A 19,907-nucleotide genomic window follows, 5' to 3' on the forward strand; every position below is an offset into this window, starting at 1 on the left:
TACTGACCCTCCGACAGTGCAGCGCACCCTCAGTACTGCCCCTCCGAAAGTGCAGCACTCCCTCAGTACTGCCCCTCCGACAGTGCAGCGCTCCCTCAGTACTGATCCTCCGGTTTGTAGTGGGGGAGAGAAGCCAGGGGTTATCTTTGCATTCCAGGGTGATCCAGGAGTAGCGAGCAGTTTGGCAGAGGAGGGCAAGAGCCAATAGTGCTTGATGTGGTCCAGCCAGATCTGGCCATGGATAGTTAAACCAATTATGTGGTCAATACAATCAAGTCTGTGGTCCTTGGAGTGAAGATGGGGCCAAACCGGGTGAAAGAACCAGGGTAGGCGAGAGTAGGAGTGTTACTGAGGACAGAGGTTGATCAGATCGAGAGCAGCAGGAATATTGTAGTGAATGGAGGGTCAAAGGCTGGACAGTGGGGAGTTGGCTTGGAGAGTTTGTTCCAGGAGTTGGCACAGAATGAATTGGGTTTGGAAGGAGGTGGGGGGGGTGTTTGGTGAGGAAGTGATTGTACCTTGTCTGTGATCAAGGCAGTGGGAGTAGAGAGACCTCAGGAGATGGCAAGGTCAAGGGAGTGGATAGAAATATGGGTCGGAGAAGTTAAGGAAGGACTGGAGGGCAATGAACTCAGAGAAGGGACCGCAAGGGGAGCTGAGAGGGAGATTGAAATCACCGAGGGTGAGGAGTCGCTCAGTGCGGAGGCTGAGGGAGGAGAGGAGGGCGGATAAATCGGGGTGGGGTTTGTGGAATAGGGGTGGACAACCAAGATTTAAGAAGAGGTGAGAGAGGTGGAAGATGGTGAACTGTTCGAGGAGGAGAAGGTATCTGAAGAGGGGGCGGGACCAAGGTGTGACTTAGTGACTAGCTTGTTACGTCAGAAGTTGTGGTGGCTATGTTAGTAATTCAAAGGCCTGGACTTGTAATCCACAGAACGTGAGTTCAATTGCACCATCGCAAATCGAGAATTTGAATTCAGTATAAAAAAAGCTGGTCTCAGTAACAGTGACCATGAAGCAGTCGGATTGTCATGAAAACCCAACTGGTTCACTGATGTCCTTTAGGGAGGAAGCCTGCCGTCCTTACCCGGTCTGGGCCTACATGTGACTCCAGTCCCACACCATCAGGGCTCACTCTTAACTGCCCCACTGAAGTGAAGCCACTTAGTTTGGGAAACTAAGGATGGGCAATAAATGCCGACCTTGCCAGCGACTCCCACATCCCGAGAATGAATAAAAAACACCACAGCGAGAGTCTGGCCGAGGCAGGTGAGGGAAGGTGTAGCCAGGGGGGAGACGTCAGGTGTTGTCCCCCAGGAGCGTAGGTCAGAGACGCAGGAACAAGCACTACTGCCGTGAGATAACTGAGAGGGGGGCCACGGTAGGGAGCTGAATAAGATCACGCACCTGCTCCCTGATCCAGGCCTCCAGTTTATCAGCTTTTCGGTGAAAGTCGTTCAGCTCCTTGGCCGCGGCAAGCGCCTTCCTTTGATTAGCGGCGGTCTGCTTCAGGTGGTCCCACTGGTCTCTCAGCTGCTGCAGCTGCTTTCTGGCGGTGTCGGAGCTGGGGCCCTGCTTGTGAAGGAGCAGCTCTCCTGTCTGGGAGGGAATCGCACGTGAGTCAGTAACCGACCGGCACAGAGTGACGACAACTACTCGGGGTGAGCGAGGGGGCGTCTCATCGAAAGACTCCTGTCTGGGAGGGAATCGCACGAGAGTCAGCAACCGACCGGCAGAGAGTGACGACAACTACTCGGGGTGAGCGAGGGGGAGTCTCATCGAAAGACTCCTGTCTGGGAGGGAATCGCACTGAATCAGTAACCGACCGGCACAGAGTGACGACAACTACTCGGGGTGAGCGAGGGGGCGTCTCATCGAAAGACTCCTGTCTGGGAGGGACTCGCTCTGAGTCAGTAACCGACCAGCACAGAGTGACGACAACTACTCGGGGTGAGCGAGGGGGAGTCTCATCGAAAGACTCCTGTCTGGGAGGGACTCGCTCTGAGTCAGTAACCGACCAGCACAGAGTGACGACAACTACTCGGGGTGAGCGAGGGGGAGTCTCATCGAAAGACTCCTGTCTGGGAGGGACTCGCTCTGAATCAGTAACCGACCGGCACAGAGTGACGACAACTACTCGGGGTGAGCGAGGGGGCGTCTCATCGAAAGGCTCCTGTCTGGGAGGGAATCGCTCTGAATCAGTAGCCGACCGGCACAGAGTGACGACAACTACTCGGGGTGAGCGAGGGGGAGTCTCATCGAAAGACTCCTGTCTGGGAGGGAATCGCACGAGAGTCAGTAACCGACCGGCACAGAGTGACGACAACTACTCGGGGTGAGCGAGGGGGCGTCTCATCGAAAGACTCCTGTCTGGGATGGAATCGCACGAGAGTCAGCAACCGACCGGCACAGAGTGACGACAACTACTCGGGGTGAGCGAGGGGGCGTCTCATCGAAAGACTCCTGTCTGGGAGGGACTCGCTCTGAATCAGTAACCGACCGGCACAGAGTGACGACAACTACTCGGGGTGAGCGAGGGGGCGTCTCATCGAAAGACTCCTGTCTGGGAGGGACTCGCTCTGAATCAGTAACCGACCGGCACAGAGTGACGACAACTACTCGGGGTGAGCGAGGGGGCGTCTCATCGAAAGGCTCCTGTCTGGGAGGGAATCGCTCTGAATCAGTAGCCGACCGACACAGAGTGACGACAACTACTCGGGGTGAGCGAGGGGGAGTCTCATCGAAAGACTCCTGTCTGGGAGGGAATCGCACGAGAGTCAGTAACCGACCGGCACAGAGTGACGACAACTACTCGGGGTGAGCGAGGGGGCGTCTCATCGAAAGACTCCTGTCTGGGAGGGACTCGCTCTGAGTCAGTAACCGACCAGCACAGAGAGACGGCAACTACTCGGGGTGAGCGAGTGGGAGTCTCATCGAAAGACTCCTGTCTGGGAGGGAATCGCTCTGAATCAGCAACCGACCGGCACAGAGTGACGACAACTACTCGGGGTGAGCGAGGGGGCATCTCATCGAAAGACTCCTGTCTGGGAGGGAATCGCACGAGAGTCAGCAACCAACCGGCACAGAGTGACGACAACTACTCGGGGTGAGCGAGGGGCGTCTCATCGAAAGACTCCTGTCTGGGAGGGAATCGCTCTGAATCAGTAACCGACCGGCACAGAGTGACGACAACTACTCGGGGTGAGCGAGTGGGAGTCTCATCGAAAGACTCCTGTCTGGGAGGGAGTCGCTCTGAATCAGCAACCGACCGGCACAGAGTGACGACAACTACTCGGGGTGAGCGAGGGGGAGTCTCATCGAAAGACTCCTGTCTGGGAGGGAATCGCACTGAATCAGTAACCGACCGGCAGAGAGTGACGACAACTACTCGGGGTGAGCGAGGGGGCGTCTCATCGAAAGACTCCTGTCTGGGAGGGAATCGCTCTGAATCAGCAACCGACCGGCACAGAGTGACGACAACTACTCGGGGTGAGCGAGGGGGAGTCTCTTCGAAAGACTCCTGTCTGGGAGGGAATCGCTCTGAATCAGCAACCGACCGGCACAGAGTGACGACAACTACTCGGGGTGAGCGAGTGGGAGTCTCATCGAAAGACTCCTGTCTGGGAGGGAATCGCACGAGAGTCAGCAACCGACCGGCACAGAGTGACGACAACTACTCGGGGTGAGCGAGGGGGCGTCTCATCGAAAGACTCCTGTCTGGGAGGGAATCGCTCTGAATCAGTAACCGACCGGCACAGAGTGACGACAACTACTCGGGGTGAGCGAGGGGGCGTCTCTTCGAAAGACTCCTGTCTGGGAGGGAATCGCTCTGAATCAGCAACCGACCGGCACAGAGTGACGACAACTACTCGGGGTGAGCGAGGGGGCGTCTCATCGAAAGACTCCTGTCTGGGAGGGAATCGCACTGAATCAGTAGCCGACCAGCACAGAGTGACGACAACTACTCGGGGTGAGCGAGGGGGAGTCTCATCGAAAGACTCCTGTCTGGGAGGGACTCGCTCTGAGTCAGTAACCGACCGGCACAGAGTGACGACAACTACTCGGGGTGAGCGAGGGGGCGTCTCATCGAAAGACTCCTGTCTGGGAGGGAATCGCTCTGAATCAGCAACCGACCGGCACAGAGTGACGACAACTACTCGGGGTGAGCGAGGGGGAGTCTCATCGAAAGACTCCTGTCTGGGAGGGAATCGCTCTGAATCAGTAACCGACCGGCAGAGAGTGACGACAACTACTCGGGGTGAGCGAGGGGGCGTCTCATCGAAAGACTCCTGTCTGGGAGGGAATCGCTCTGAATCAGCAACCGACCGGCACAGAGTGACGACAACTACTCGGGGTGAGCGAGGGGGAGTCTCATCGAAAGACTCCTGTCTGGGAGGGAGTCGCACGTGAGTCAGTAACCGACCGGCACAGAGTGACGACAACTACTCGGGGTGAGCGAGGGGGCGTCTCATCGAAAGACTCCTGTCTGGGAGGGAGTCGCACGAGAGTCAGCAACCGACCGGCACAGAGTGACGACAACTACTCGGGGTGAGCGAGGGGACGTCTCATCGAAAGACTCCTGTCTGGGAGGGAATCGCACGAGAGTCAGTAACCGACCGGCAGAGAGTGACGACAACGACTCGGGGTGAGCGAGGGGGCGTCTCATCGAAAGACTCCTGTCTGGGAGGGAATCGCTCTGAATCAGCAACCGACCGGCACAGAGTGACGACAACTACTCGGGGTGAGCGAGTGGGAGTCTCATCGAAAGACTCCTGTCTGGGAGGGAGTCGCACGAGAGTCAGTAACCGACCAGCACAGAGTGACGACAACTACTCGGGGTGAGCGAGTGGGAGTCTCATCGAAAGACTCCTGTCTGGGAGGGAGTCGCACGAGAGTCAGTCACCGACCGGCACAGAGTGACGACAACTACTCGGGGTGAGCGAGTGGGAGTCTCATCGAAAGACTCCTGTCTGGGAGGGAGTCGCACGAGAGTCAGTAACCGACCGGCACAGAGTGACGACAACTACTCGGGGTGAGCGAGGGGGCGTCTCATCGAAAGACTCCTGTCTGGGAGGGAGTCGCACGAGAGCCAGCAACCGACCGGCACAGAGTGACGACAACTACTCGGGGTGAGCGAGGGGACGTCTCATCGAAAGACTCCTGTCTGGGAGGGAGTCGCACGAGAGTCAGTAACCGACCGGCAGAGAGTGACGACAACGACTCGGGGTGAGCGAGGGGGCGTCTCATCGAAAGACTCCTGTCTGGGAGGGAATCGCTCTGAATCAGCAACCGACCGGCACAGAGTGACGACAACTACTCGGGGTGAGCGAGGGGGCATCTCATCGAAAGACTCCTGTCTGGGAGGGAATCGCTCTGAATCAGCAACCGACCGGCACAGAGTGACGACAACTACTCGGGGTGAGCGAGGGGGCGTCTCATCGAAAGACTCCTGTCTGGGAGGGAATCGCTCTGAATCAGCAACCGACCGGCACAGAGTGACGACAACTACTCGGGGTGAGCGAGGGGACGTCTCATCGAAAGACTCCTGTCTGGGAGGGAATCGCACGAGAGTCAGCAACCGACCGGCACAGAGTGACGACAACTACTCGGGGTGAGCGAGGGGGCGTCTCATCGAAAGACTCCTGTCTGGGAGGGAATCGCACGAGAGTCAGTAACCGACCGGCAGAGAGTGACGACAACTACTCGGGGTGAGCGAGGGGGCGTCTCATCGAAAGACTCCTGTCTGGGAGGGAGTCGCACGAGAGTCAGCAACCGACCGGCACAGAGTGACGACAACTACTCGGGGTGAGCGAGTGGGAGTCTCATCGAAAGACTCCTGTCTGGGAGGGAATCGCTCTGAATCAGCAACCGACCGGCACAGAGTGACGACAACTACTCGGGGTGAGCGAGGGGGCGTCTCATCGAAAGACTCCTGTCTGGGAGGGAATCGCTCTGAATCAGCAACCGACCGGCACAGAGTGACGACAACTACTCGGGGTGAGCGAGGGGGCGTCTCATCGAAAGACTCCTGTCTGGGAGGGAATCGCACGAGAGTCAGCAACCGACCGGCACAGAGTGACGACAACTACTCGGGGTGAGCGAGGGGGCGTCTCATCGAAAGACTCCTGTCTGGGAGGGAATCGCTCTGAATCAGCAACCGACCGGCACAGAGTGACGACAACTACTCGGGGTGAGCGAGGGGGCGTCTCATCGAAAGACTCCTGTCTGGGAGAGAATCGCACGAGAGTCAGTAACCGACCGGCACAGAGTGACGACAACTACTCGGGGTGAGCGAGGGGGCGTCTCATCGAAAGACTCCTGTCTGGGAGGGACTCGCTCTGAATCAGTAACCGACCGGCACAGAGTGACGACAACTACTCGGGGTGAGCGAGGGGGCGTCTCATCGAAAGACTCCTGTCTGGGAGGGAATCGCACGAGAGTCAGCAACCGACCGGCACAGAGTGACGACAACTACTCGGGGTGAGCGAGTGGGAGTCTCATCGAAAGACTCCTGTCTGGGAGGGAATCGCACGAGAGTCAGTAACCGACCGGCACAGAGTGACGACAACTACTCGGGGTGAGCGAGGGGGCGTCTCATCGAAAGACTCCTGTCTGGGAGGGAATCGCACGAGAGTCAGCAACCGACCGGCACAGAGTGACGACAACTACTCGGGTTGAGCGAGGGGGCGTCTCATCGAAAGACTCCTGTCTGGGAGGGAATCGCTCTGAATCAGCAACTGACCGGCACAGAGTGACGACAACTACTCGGGGTGAACGAGGGGGCGTCTCATCGAAAGACTCCTGTCTGGGAGGGAATCGCTCTGAGTCAGTAACCGACCGGCACAGAGTGACGACAACTACTCGGGGTGAGCGAGGGGGCGTCTCATCGAAAGACTCCTGTCTGGGAGGGAATCGCTCTGAATCAGCAACCGACCGGCACAGAGTGACGACAACTACTCGGGGTGAGCGAGGGGGCGTCTCATCGAAAGACTCCTGTGTGGGAGGGAATCGCACGAGAGTCAGCGAACAACCGGCACAGAGTGACGACAACTACTCGGGGTGAGCGAGGGGGCGTCTCATCGAAAGACTCCTGTCTGGGAGGGAATCGCACGAGAGTCAGCAACCGACCGGCACAGAGTGACGACAACTACTCGGGGTGAGCGAGGGGGCGTCTCATCGAAAGACTCCTGTCTGGGAGGGACTCGCTCTGAATCAGTAACCGACCGGCACAGAGTGACGACAACTACTCGGGGTGAGCGAGGGGGCGTCTCATCGAAAGGCTCCTGTCTGGGAGGGAATCGCTCTGAATCAGTAGCCGACCGGCACAGAGTGACGACAACTACTCGGGGTGAGCGAGGGGGAGTCTCATCGAAAGACTCCTGTCTGGGAGGGAATCGCACGAGAGTCAGTAACCGACCGGCACAGAGTGACGACAACTACTCGGGGTGAGCGAGGGGGCGTCTCATCGAAAGACTCCTGTCTGGGAGGGAATCGCACGAGAGTCAGCAACCGACCGGCACAGAGTGACGACAACTACTCGGGCTGAGCGAGGGGGCGTCTCATCGAAAGACTCCTGTCTGGGAGGGAATCGCTCTGAGTCAGTGATATACCTATCAATTCCTCCAATAAAAGGCGAAGAGTTACGAAGGTGACTAAAGGTTTTTATTGACTAAATAACAGCCCACTCTCGTGGGTGATCCGATCCAAGCAGGAGGAATACCAGCCAGTCGCTCACCTTTATACCTGGCCTGGTGGGTGGAGCCAAGGCGGAGTCGGCAGTGGTCATCCCAGGTATAGCAGTGTGGCAAGAGGCGACCTCGTACCGTGATACAATAGTGGTCAGTGATACAGTTATAACGAACAGTGGTGAACAGTGCTAACGATAGTGAACGTGGTTTACCACATTCACCCCTTGTTTAGAATTAAGTCCGGCGGGGTGAAGTGTACTACCAATTCTGGTAGGTCAGTCTGTCCGGAGGCTTCGTAAGCCTCTCCGATCGCCGCAGCGGTGGTGTTGCCTTATCCGGTGCTGGTGCCTTATCCGGTGTTGATGCTGGTGTTTGCGTGGTCGGCGAGGGCTCGTGGGGTTCCGGCATGCCGTCTACCTGGACTGAGGTTGGGGGGGGTGGTGGCGGTGTTTCCGGATCGGCTGAGGGTGCGAGGTCTCGTAGGGAGACAGTGTCCTCCCGCCCGTCTGGGTACGCCACGTAGGCGTACTGGGGGTTGGCGTGCAGGAGGTTCACCCTCTCGACCAGGGGGTCCGTTTTATGGGTCCTCACGTGTTTCCGCAGCCAGACCGGCCCCGGGGCGGTCAGCCAGGTTGGTAGAGTGGTTCCCGTAGTCGACTTCCTGGGGAAAACGAACATTCGTTCATGGGGGGTGGTGTTAGTGGCCGTGCAAAGTAATGACCGGATGGAGTGCAGCGCTGTCGGGAGGACTTCTTGCCAGCGGGAGGTTGGGAGGCCCTTAGACTTTAAGGCTAAGAGGACGGCCTTCCATACCGTCGCGTTCTCTCTTTCCACCTGACCGTTACCTCTGGGGTTGTAGCTGGTGGTCCTGCTTGCTGCAATACCTCTCTCTAGGAGGAATTGCCGGAGTTCCTCGCTCATGAAGGAGGAGCCCCGGTCGCTGTGTATATAGTTCGGGAACCCGAACAAGGCGAAGAGGGCATTCAGGCACTTAATGACCGTGCTACTGGTCATGTCGGGGCAGGGGAAGGCAAAGGGGAAACGGGAGTACTCATCAACGATGTTGAGGAAGTACACATTACGGTCAGAGGACGGGAGGGGCCCCTTAAAGTCGATGCTCAGGCGCTCGAAGGGGCGGGTGGCCTTGATCAGGCTTGCTCGGTCCGGCCTATAGAAGTGCGGTTTGCACTCCGCACAGGTCTGGCAGTTCCTGGTCATGGTCCTGACCTCCTCGATGGAGTAGGTCAGGTTGCGGGCCTTAATGAAATGGTAGAGTCTGGTGACTCCGGGGTGGCAGAGCTGGTCGTGGAGGGTCTGAAGCCTATCGATATGCGCGCTGGCGCATGTCATTCGTGAAAGGGCATCAGGGGATTCGTTCAGCTTGCCTGGCCGGTACAAGATCTCATAATCGTAGGTGGAGAGCTCGATTCTCCATCTCAAAATCTTGTCATTCTTGATTTTGCCCTTCAGCTTGTTATTAAACATGAAAGCCACCGAACGCTGGTCGGTGAGGAGGGTAAATCGTTTGCCTGCCAGGTAGTGCCTCCAGCGCCGTACTGCCTCCACGATCGCCTGGGCCTCTTTCTCGACCGACGAATGTCGGATCTCGGGGCCCTGTAGGGTCCTTGAGAAGAAGGCCACTGGCCTCCCCTCCTGGTTTAGGGTGGCGGCTAAGGCGAAGTCGGAGGCGTCGCTCTCCACCTGAAAGGGGATGGACTCGTCCACTGCGTGCATCGTGGCCTTGGCTATGTCTCCCTTAATGAGGGAGAAGGCCGCGCACGCCTCCTCCGTGAGGGGGAAGGAAGTGGCTTTCAGGAGGGGTCTGGCTTTGTCCGCGTAATTGGGTACCCATTGGGCATAGTAGGCGAAAAGCCCCAGGGTTCTCCTAAGTGCTTTAGGGCAGTGGGGGAGGGGTAGCTCCATGAGGGGGCGCATTCTTTCTGGGTCGGGGCCGATGATTCCGTTCTCCACTACGCAGCCGAGGATGGCAAGGCGCGTGGTGTTAAACACGCATTTCTCCTTATTGTAGGTGAGGTTCAGCCGTTGGGCCGTACGGAGGAATTTCTCCAGATTCGCGTCATGTTCCTGCTGGTCGCGGCCGCAGATAGTGACGTTATCTAGGTAGGGGAATGTAGCCTGCAGTTCGTTCTGGTCAACCATCTGGTCCATCTCCCTTTGGAAGACCGAGACCCCATTAGTGACACCGAAGGGGACCCTAAGGAAGTGGTATAGGCGCCCATTCGCCTCGAAGGCGGTATACTGGCGGTCCTCAGGGTGGATAGGGAGTTGGTGGTAGGCCGACTTCAGGTCGATGGTCGAGAATACTTTATACTGTGCAATCTGATTGACCATGTCAGATATGCGGGGGAGGGGGTATGCGTCCAGCTGGGTATATCTGTTTATGGTCTGGCTGTAGTCGATGACCAGGCGGTTTTTATCGCCGGTCTTTACGACTACGACCTGGGCACGCCAGGGGCTGCTGCTCCCCTCGATAATGCCCTCTTTCAGGAGGCGCCGCACCTCAGAGCTAATGAAGGCTCTGTCCCCGGCGCTATACCGCCTGCTTTTGGTAGCGACGGGTTTGCAGTCAGGGGTAAGGTTAGCAAACAGAGAGGGTGGCGGGACCTTGAGGGTGGAGAGGCTGCAGGTGTTACGCGGTGGGCGGTTTAACGTTTGCTGGTTGTTGACTGTGAGTGGGGGGAGGGGTCCACCGTATGCTAGGGTTACGCTTTGGAGGTGGGATTGGAAGTCCAGCCCTAGTAGGACGGCAGCGCAGAGATGGGGGAGGACGAGGAGTTTAAAGTTTTTATACTCCGTGCCCTTAACCGACAGGGTCACGACACAGTAGCCGCTGATGTCCGTGGCGTGGGACCTCGATGCCATCGAGATTCGGCTGCGCGTTGGTAGGACAGAGAGGGAGTAGTGGCTCACCGTGTCTGGGTGGATGAAGCTCTCCGTGCTTCCGCTGTCGAACAGGCAGGTCGTGGCGTGGCCGTTCACTTTGATGTCCATCATTGACTTGGACAGATGGTGCGGGCGGGCTTGGTCCAGGGTGACGGAAGCTAGTGTGTAGCTGAGCGAGTCGTTGTCATCTGCGGGCGAGGCGGTCGGGCGTGGTGAGTAAAATGGCGTCTCCCACGAGGTAGGGCCCCATGAGGCACTATTGGGGTCGGTTGCCTTAATCAAAGATGGCCGCCCCCATGACTCATGTGTGGGGATGCTGGCCTCAGTTGCCCTAAACAAAGATGGCCGCCCCCATGACTCATGTGTGGGGATGCTGGCCTCAGTTGCCCTAAACGAAGATGGCCGCCCCCATAGTTCGCATGCGGCACTGCTGGCCTCTGAGGATCCGCTCCTGCAGGCCTTGGAGAAGTGGCCTTTCTTCAGGCAGGTTCTACATATGGAGTTCTTGGCTGGGCAGCGCGACCTCGGGTGCTTCTCCTGGCCACAAAAAAAACAGCCGGCGGCCCGATCGCGGATGCCCGATGTCGGGGCCGGTGCCGGGGGTGGCGGGGCCGGTCGGGTCCGGGACGCCGACGCAGAGGTAGGTCCCGGGGGCGGCGCTGGGAAGGGTGCTGTGGTAGGGGTCGGGCCCGAGTCCCAGGGTCGCGAGCAGTACCTGGTGAATGCTTCCTGATCTTGGTGGGCCACTTCCAGGGAGATAGCGAGGGCTTCAGCTTTTTCCATGCTGAGGTCTTTAGCTTCCAGCAGTCTTTGCCGTGAGTACTCGGACCGTAGGCCTTTCAGGAATGCGTCGCGGATATTATCTTCAGTATTTTCGGCTGCCGACACCGATTTAAAGTCACAGTTCCTGGCGAGTGCATATAGCGCCTGTGAGAATTCGGCTACTGATTCTCCTGGCTGTTGCGGCCGTGATCTTAGGAGGTGCCTAGCGTACATGTAGTTTACCGGGGTCCGGTACTTCTGTTTCAGCAGGTTGATGGCGGTCTCGTAGGTAGTCATGTCCTCGATGAGAGTGTATACTCTCGGGCTCAGTTGTGCCTGCAGGACACTTAGTTTGGATGCCTGAGGGACGCTGGATTCTCTCAGGTATGATTCGAAGCAGACCAGCCAGTGTTTAAAGTCTGCGGCTGAGTTTGCTGCTCGTGGGTTCAGGTCCAGGTACGGCGGTCTGAGGGCTCGCAGCCAAGCTGGCTGGTGTGGCTGTGCTCCTGGGAGCTGCGCTGGTGGCTCCTCCGCCGGTTGTGACTCGTTGTCGGACATCATTAAATTTAGTCAATAAAATTGATATACCTATCAATTCCTCCAATAAAAGGCGAAGAGTTACGAAGGTGACTAAAGGTTTTTATTGACTAAATAACAGCCCACTCTCGTGGGTGATCCGATCCAAGCAGGAGGAATACCAGCCAGTCGCTCACCTTTATACCTGGCCTGGTGGGTGGAGCCAAGGCGGAGTCGGCAGTGGTCATCCCAGGTATAGCAGTGTGGCAAGAGGCGACCTCGTACCGTGATACAATAGTGGTCAGTGATACAGTTATAACGAACAGTGGTGAACAGTGCTAACGATAGTGAACGTGGTTTACCACAGTCAGTAACCGACCGGCACAGAGTGACGACAACTACTCGGGGTGAGCGAGGGGGCGTCTCATCGAAAGGCTCCTGTCTGGGAGGGAATCGCTCTGAATCAGTAGCCGACCGGCACAGAGTGACGACAACTACTCGGGGTGAGCGAGGGGGCGTCTCATCGAAAGACTCCTGTCTGGGAGGGAATCGCACGAGAGTCAGTAACCGACCGGCACAGAGTGACGACAACTACTCGGGGTGAGCGAGGGGGCGTCTCATCGAAAGACTCCTGTCTGGGAGGGACTCGCTCTGAATCAGTAGCCGACCGGCACAGAGTGACGACAACTACTCGGGGTGAGCGAGGGGGCGTCTCATCGAAAGACTCCTGTCTGGGAGGGAATCGCTCTGAGTCAGTAACCGACCGGCACAGAGTGACGACAACTACTCGGGGTGAGCGAGGGGGAGTCTCATCGAAAGACTCCTGTCTGGGAGGGACTCGCTCTGAGTCAGTAACCGACCAGCACAGAGTGACGGCAACTACTCGGGGTGAGCGAGTGGGAGTCTCATCGAAAGACTCCTGTCTGGGAGGGAATCGCTCTGAATCAGCAACCGACCGGCACAGAGTGACGACAACTACTCGGGGTGAGCGAGGGGGCATCTCATCGAAAGACTCCTGTCTGGGAGGGAATCGCACGAGAGTCAGCAACCAACCGGCACAGAGTGACGACAACTACTCGGGGTGAGCGAGGGGGCGTCTCATCGAAAGACTCCTGTCTGGGAGGGAATCGCTCTGAATCAGTAACCGACCGGCACAGAGTGACGACAACTACTCGGGGTGAGCGAGTGGGAGTCTCATCGAAAGACTCCTGTCTGGGAGGGAGTCGCTCTGAATCAGCAACCGACCGGCACAGAGTGACGACAACTACTCGGGGTGAGCGAGGGGGAGTCTCATCGAAAGACTCCTGTCTGGGAGGGAATCGCTCTGAATCAGTAACCGACCGGCAGAGAGTGACGACAACTACTCGGGGTGAGCGAGGGGGCGTCTCATCGAAAGACTCCTGTCTGGGAGGGAATCGCTCTGAATCAGCAACCGACCGGCACAGAGTGACGACAACTACTCGGGGTGAGCGAGTGGGAGTCTCATCGAAAGACTCCTGTCTGGGAGGGAATCGCACGAGAGTCAGCAACCGACCGGCACAGAGTGACGACAACTACTTGGGGTGAGCGAGGGGGCGTCTCATCGAAAGACTCCTGTCTGGGAGGGAATCGCTCTGAATCAGTAACCGACCGGCACAGAGTGACGACAACTACTCGGGGTGAGCGAGGGGGCGTCTCTTCGAAAGACTCCTGTCTGGGAGGGAATCGCTCTGAATCAGCAACCGACCGGCACAGAGTGACGACAACTACTCGGGGTGAGCGAGGGGGCGTCTCATCGAAAGACTCCTGTCTGGGAGGGAATCGCACTGAATCAGTAGCCGACCAGCACAGAGTGACGACAACTACTCGGGGTGAGCGAGGGGGAGTCTCATCGAAAGACTCCTGTCTGGGAGGGACTCGCTCTGAGTCAGTAACCGACCGGCACAGAGTGACGACAACTACTCGGGGTGAGCGAGGGGGCGTCTCATCGAAAGACTCCTGTCTGGGAGGGAATCGCTCTGAATCAGCAACCGACCGGCACAGAGTGACGACAACTACTCGGGGTGAGCGAGGGGGAGTCTCATCGAAAGACTCCTGTCTGGGAGGGAATCGCTCTGAATCAGTAACCGACCGGCAGAGAGTGACGACAACTACTCGGGGTGAGCGAGGGGGCGTCTCATCGAAAGACTCCTGTCTGGGAGGGAATCGCTCTGAATCAGCAACCGACCGGCACAGAGTGACGACAACTACTCGGGGTGAGCGAGGGGGAGTCTCATCGAAAGACTCCTGTCTGGGAGGGAGTCGCACGTGAGTCAGTAACCGACCGGCACAGAGTGACGACAACTACTCGGGGTGAGCGAGGGGGCGTCTCATCGAAAGACTCCTGTCTGGGAGGGAGTCGCACGAGAGTCAGCAACCGACCGGCACAGAGTGACGACAACTACTCGGGGTGAGCGAGGGGACGTCTCATCGAAAGACGCCTGTCTGGGAGGGAATCGCACTTGAGTCAGTAACCGACCGGCACAGAGTGACGACAACTACTCGGGGTGAGCGAGGGGACGTCTCATCGAAAGACTCCTGTCTGGGAGGGACTCGCTCTGAGTCAGTAACCGACCGGCAGAGAGTGACGACAACTACTCGGGGTGAGCGAGGGGACGTCTCATCGAAAGACTCCTGTCTGGGAGGGAATCGCACTTGAGTCAGTAACCGACAGGCACAGAGTGACGACAACTACTCGGGGTGAGCGAGGGGGCGTCTCATCGAAAGACTCCTGTCTGGGAGGGACTCGCTCTGAATCAGCAACCGACCGGCAGAGAGTGACGACAACTACTCGGGGTGAGCGAGGGGGCATCTCATCGAAAGACTCCTGTCTGGGAGGGAATCGCTCTGAATCAGCAACCGACCGGCACAGAGTGACGACAACTACTCGGGGTGAGCGAGGGGGCGTCTCATCGAAAGACTCCTGTCTGGGAGGGAGTCGCACGAGAGTCAGTAACCGACCGGCACAGAGTGACGACAACTACTCGGGGTGAGCGAGTGGGAGTCTCATCGAAAGACTCCTGTCTGGGAGGGAGTCGCACGAGAGTCAGTAACCGACCAGCACAGAGTGACGACAACTACTCGGGGTGAGCGAGTGGGAGTCTCATCGAAAGACTCCTGTCTGGGAGGGAGTCGCACGAGAGTCAGTAACCGACCGGCACAGAGTGACGACAACTACTCGGGGTGAGCGAGTGGGAGTCTCATCGAAAGACTCCTGTCTGGGAGGGAGTCGCACGAGAGTCAGTAACCGACCGGCACAGAGTGACGACAACTACTCGGGGTGAGCGAGGGGGCGTCTCATCGAAAGACTCCTGTCTGGGAGGGAGTCGCACGAGAGTCAGCAACCGACCGGCACAGAGTGACGACAACTACTCGGGGTGAGCGAGGGGACGTCTCATCGAAAGACTCCTGTCTGGGAGGGAGTCGCACGAGAGTCAGTAACCGACCGGCAGAGAGTGACGACAACGACTCGGGGTGAGCGAGGGGGCGTCTCATCGAAAGACTCCTGTCTGGGAGGGAATCGCTCTGAATCAGCAACCGACCGGCACAGAGTGACGACAACTACTCGGGGTGAGCGAGGGGGCGTCTCATCGAAAGACTCCTGTCTGGGAGGGAATCGCTCTGAATCAGCAACCGACCGGCACAGAGTGACGACAACTACTCGGGGTGAGCGAGGGGGCGTCTCATCGAAAGACTCCTGTCTGGGAGGGAATCGCTCTGAATCAGCAACCGACCGGCACAGAGTGACGACAACTACTCGGGGTGAGCGAGGGGACGTCTCATCGAAAGACTCCTGTCTGGGAGGGAATCGCACGAGAGTCAGCAACCGACCGGCACAGAGTGACGACAACTACTCGGGGTGAGCGAGGGGGCGTCTCATCGAAAGACTCCTGTCTGGGAGGGAATCGCACGAGAGTCAGTAACCGACCGGCAGAGAGTGACGACAACTACTCGGGGTGAGCGAGGGGGCGTCTCATCGAAAGACTCCTGTCTGGGAGGGAGTCGCACGAGAGTCAGCAACCGACCGGCACAGAGTGACGACAACTACTCGGGGTGAGCGAGTGGGAGTCTCATCGAAAGACTCCTGTCTGGGAGGGAATCGCTCTGAATCAGCAACCGACCGGCACAGAGTGACGACAACTACTCGGGGTGAGCGAGGGGGCGTCTCATCGAAAGACTCCTGTCTGGGAGGGAATCGCTCTGAATCAGCAACCGACCGGCACAGAGTGACGACAACTACTCGGGGTGAGCGAGGGGGCGTCTCATCGAAAGACTCCTGTCTGGGAGGGAATCGCACGAGAGTCAGCAACCGACCGGCACAGAGTGACGACAACTACTCGGGGTGAGCGAGGGGGCGTCTCATCGAAAGACTCCTGTCTGGGAGGGAATCGCTCTGAATCAGCAACCGACCGGCACAGAGTGACGACAACTACTCGGGGTGAGCGAGGGGGCGTCTCATCGAAAGACTCCTGTCTGGGAGAGAATCGCACGAGAGTCAGTAACCGACCGGCACAGAGTGACGACAACTACTCGGGGTGAGCGAGGGGGCGTCTCATCGAAAGACTCCTGTCTGGGAGGGACTCGCTCTGAATCAGTAACCGACCGGCACAGAGTGACGACAACTACTCGGGGTGAGCGAGGGGGCGTCTCATCGAAAGACTCCTGTCTGGGAGGGAATCGCACGAGAGTCAGCAACCGACCGGCACAGAGTGACGACAACTACTCGGGGTGAGCGAGTGGGAGTCTCATCGAAAGACTCCTGTCTGGGAGGGAATCGCACGAGAGTCAGCAACCGACCGGCACAGAGTGACGACAACTACTCGGGGTGAGCGAGGGGGCGTCTCATCGAAAGACTCCTGTCTGGGAGGGAATCGCTCTGAGTCAGTAACCGACCGGCACAGAGTGACGACAACAACTCAGGGTGAGCGAGTGGGAGTCTCATCGAAAGACTCCTGTCTGGGAGGGAATCGCTCTGAATCAGCAACCGACCGGCACAGAGTGACGACAACTACTCGGGGTGAGCGAGGGGGCGTCTCATCGAAAGACTCCTGTGTGGGAGGGAATCGCACGAGAGTCAGCAACCAACCGGCACAGAGTGACGACAACTACTCGGGGTGAGCGAGGGGGCGTCTCATCGAAAGGCTCCTGTCTGGGAGGGAATCGCACGAGAGTCAGCAACCGACCGGCACAGAGTGACGACAACTACTCGGGGTGAGCGAGGGGGCGTCTCATCGAAAGACTCCTGTCTGGGAGGGAATCGCTCTGAATCAGTAACCGACCGGCACAGAGTGACGACAACTACTCGGGGTGAGCGAGGGGACGTCTCATCGAAAGGCTCCTGTCTGGGAGGGAATCGCTCTGAATCAGTAGCCGACCGGCACAGAGTGACGACAACTACTCGGGGTGAGCGAGGGGGAGTCTCATCGAAAGACTCCTGTCTGGGAGGGAATCGCACGAGAGTCAGCAACCGACCGGCACAGAGTGACGACAACTACTCGGGGTGAGCGAGGGGGCGTCTCATCGAAAGACTCCTGTCTGGGAGGGACTCGCTCTGAATCAGTAACCGACCGGCACAGAGTGACGACAACTACTCGGGGTGAGCGAGGGGGCGTCTCATCGAAAGGCTCCTGTCTGGGAGGGAATCGCTCTGAATCAGTAGCCGACCGGCACAGAGTGACGACAACTACTCGGGGTGAGCGAGGGGGAGTCTCATCGAAAGACTCCTGTCTGGGAGGGAATCGCACGAGAGTCAGTAACCGACCGGCACAGAGTGACGACAACTACTCGGGGTGAGCGAGGGGGCGTCTCATCGAAAGACTCCTGTCTGGGAGGGAATCGCACGAGAGTCAGCAACCGACCGGCACAGAGTGACGACAACTACTCGGGGTGAGCGAGGGGGCGTCTCATCGAAAGACTCCTGTCTGGGAGGGAATCGCTCTGAGTCAGTAACCGACCGGCACAGAGTGACGACAACTACTCGGGGTGAGCGAGGGGGCATCTCATCGAAAGACTCCTGTCTGGGAGGGAATCGCTCTGAATCAGCAACCGACCGGCACAGAGTGACGACAACTACTCGGGGTGAGCGAGGGGGCGTCTCATCGAAAGACTCCTGTCTGGGAGGGAGTCGCACGAGAGTCAGTAACCGACCGGCACAGAGTGACGACAACTACTCGGGGTGAGCGAGTGGGAGTCTCATCGAAAGACTCCTGTCTGGGAGGGAGTCGCACGAGAGTCAGTAACCGACCAGCACAGAGTGACGACAACTACTCGGGGTGAGCGAGTGGGAGTCTCATCGAAAGACTCCTGTCTGGGAGGGAGTCGCACGAGAGTCAGTAACCGACCGGCACAGAGTGACGACAACTACTCGGGGTGAGCGAGTGGGAGTCTCATCGAAAGACTCCTGTCTGGGAGGGAGTCGCACGAGAGTCAGTAACCGACCGGCACAGAGTGACGACAACTACTCGGGGTGAGCGAGGGGGCGTCTCATCGAAAGACTCCTGTCTGGGAGGGAGTCGCACGAGAGTCAGCAACCGACCGGCACAGAGTGACGACAACTACTCGGGGTGAGCGAGGGGACGTCTCATCGAAAGACTCCTGTCTGGGAGGGAGTCGCACGAGAGTCAGTAACCGACCGGCAGAGAGTGACGACAACGACTCGGGGTGAGCGAGGGGGCGTCTCATCGAAAGACTCCTGTCTGGGAGGGAATCGCTCTGAATCAGCAACCGACCGGCACAGAGTGACGACAACTACTCGGGGTGAGCGAGGGGGCGTCTCATCGAAAGACTCCTGTCTGGGAGGGAATCGCTCTGAATCAGCAACCGACCGGCACAGAGTGACGACAACTACTCGGGGTGAGCGAGGGGGCGTCTCATCGAAAGACTCCTGTCTGGGAGGGAATCGCTCTGAATCAGCAACCGACCGGCACAGAGTGACGACAACTACTCGGGGTGAGCGAGGGGACGTCTCATCGAAAGACTCCTGTCTGGGAGGGAATCGCACGAGAGTCAGCAACCGACCGGCACAGAGTGACGACAACTACTCGGGGTGAGCGAGGGGGCGTCTCATCGAAAGACTCCTGTCTGGGAGGGAATCGCACGAGAGTCAGTAACCGACCGGCAGAGAGTGACGACAACTACTCGGGGTGAGCGAGGGGGCGTCTCATCGAAAGACTCCTGTCTGGGAGGGAGTCGCACGAGAGTCAGCAACCGACCGGCACAGAGTGACGACAACTACTCGGGGTGAGCGAGTGGGAGTCTCATCGAAAGACTCCTGTCTGGGAGGGAATCGCTCTGAATCAGCAACCGACCGGCACAGAGTGACGACAACTACTCGGGGTGAGCGAGGGGGCGTCTCATCGAAAGACTCCTGTCTGGGAGGGAATCGCTCTGAATCAGCAACCGACCGGCACAGAGTGACGACAACTACTCGGGGTGAGCGAGGGGGCGTCTCATCGAAAGACTCCTGTCTGGGAGGGAATCGCACGAGAGTCAGCAACCGACCGGCACAGAGTGACGACAACTACTCGGGGTGAGCGAGGGGGCGTCTCATCGAAAGACTCCTGTCTGGGAGGGAATCGCTCTGAATCAGCAACCGACCGGCACAGAGTGACGACAACTACTCGGGGTGAGCGAGGGGGCGTCTCATCGAAAGACTCCTGTCTGGGAGAGAATCGCACGAGAGTCAGTAACCGACCGGCACAGAGTGACGACAACTACTCGGGGTGAGCGAGGGGGCGTCTCATCGAAAGACTCCTGTCTGGGAGGGACTCGCTCTGAATCAGTAACCGACCGGCACAGAGTGACGACAACTACTCGGGGTGAGCGAGGGGGCGTCTCATCGAAAGACTCCTGTCTGGGAGGGAATCGCACGAGAGTCAGCAACCGACCGGCACAGAGTGACGACAACTACTCGGGGTGAGCGAGTGGGAGTCTCATCGAAAGACTCCTGTCTGGGAGGGAATCGCACGAGAGTCAGCAACCGACCGGCACAGAGTGACGACAACTACTCGGGGTGAGCGA

At 58.3% G+C, this 19,907-nt stretch overlaps 1 protein-coding gene across 9 annotated transcripts in view; it reads right to left on the reverse strand.

The window, feature by feature from the left end:
* The window catches only part of LOC147113198 (uncharacterized), a 337,266-nt gene that overhangs the window by 228,071 nt on the left and 89,288 nt on the right, over positions 1-19,907 (reverse strand). For 8 of the 9 annotated variants that reach the window (XR_015079637.1, XM_085998113.1, XM_085998109.1 and 5 more), the window contains one exon: positions 1,408-1,599. The exons of the other annotated variant lie outside the window; for it this stretch is intronic. Coding sequence is in view for 7 of the 8 variants with exons in the window: in XM_085998113.1 (XP_085854239.1) it covers positions 1,408-1,599 (192 nt within the window). In the remaining variant the exon portion in view is untranslated. The remainder of the gene's footprint in view (positions 1-1,407; positions 1,600-19,907) is intronic. 9 annotated transcript variants of the gene reach the window in all.

This window comes from Somniosus microcephalus, chromosome 9 (genome assembly GCF_052327205.1).
Source record: "Somniosus microcephalus isolate GS21.2 chromosome 9, FLI_Smic_1.0, whole genome shotgun sequence".
Taxonomy (NCBI): domain Eukaryota; kingdom Metazoa; phylum Chordata; class Chondrichthyes; order Squaliformes; family Somniosidae; genus Somniosus; species Somniosus microcephalus.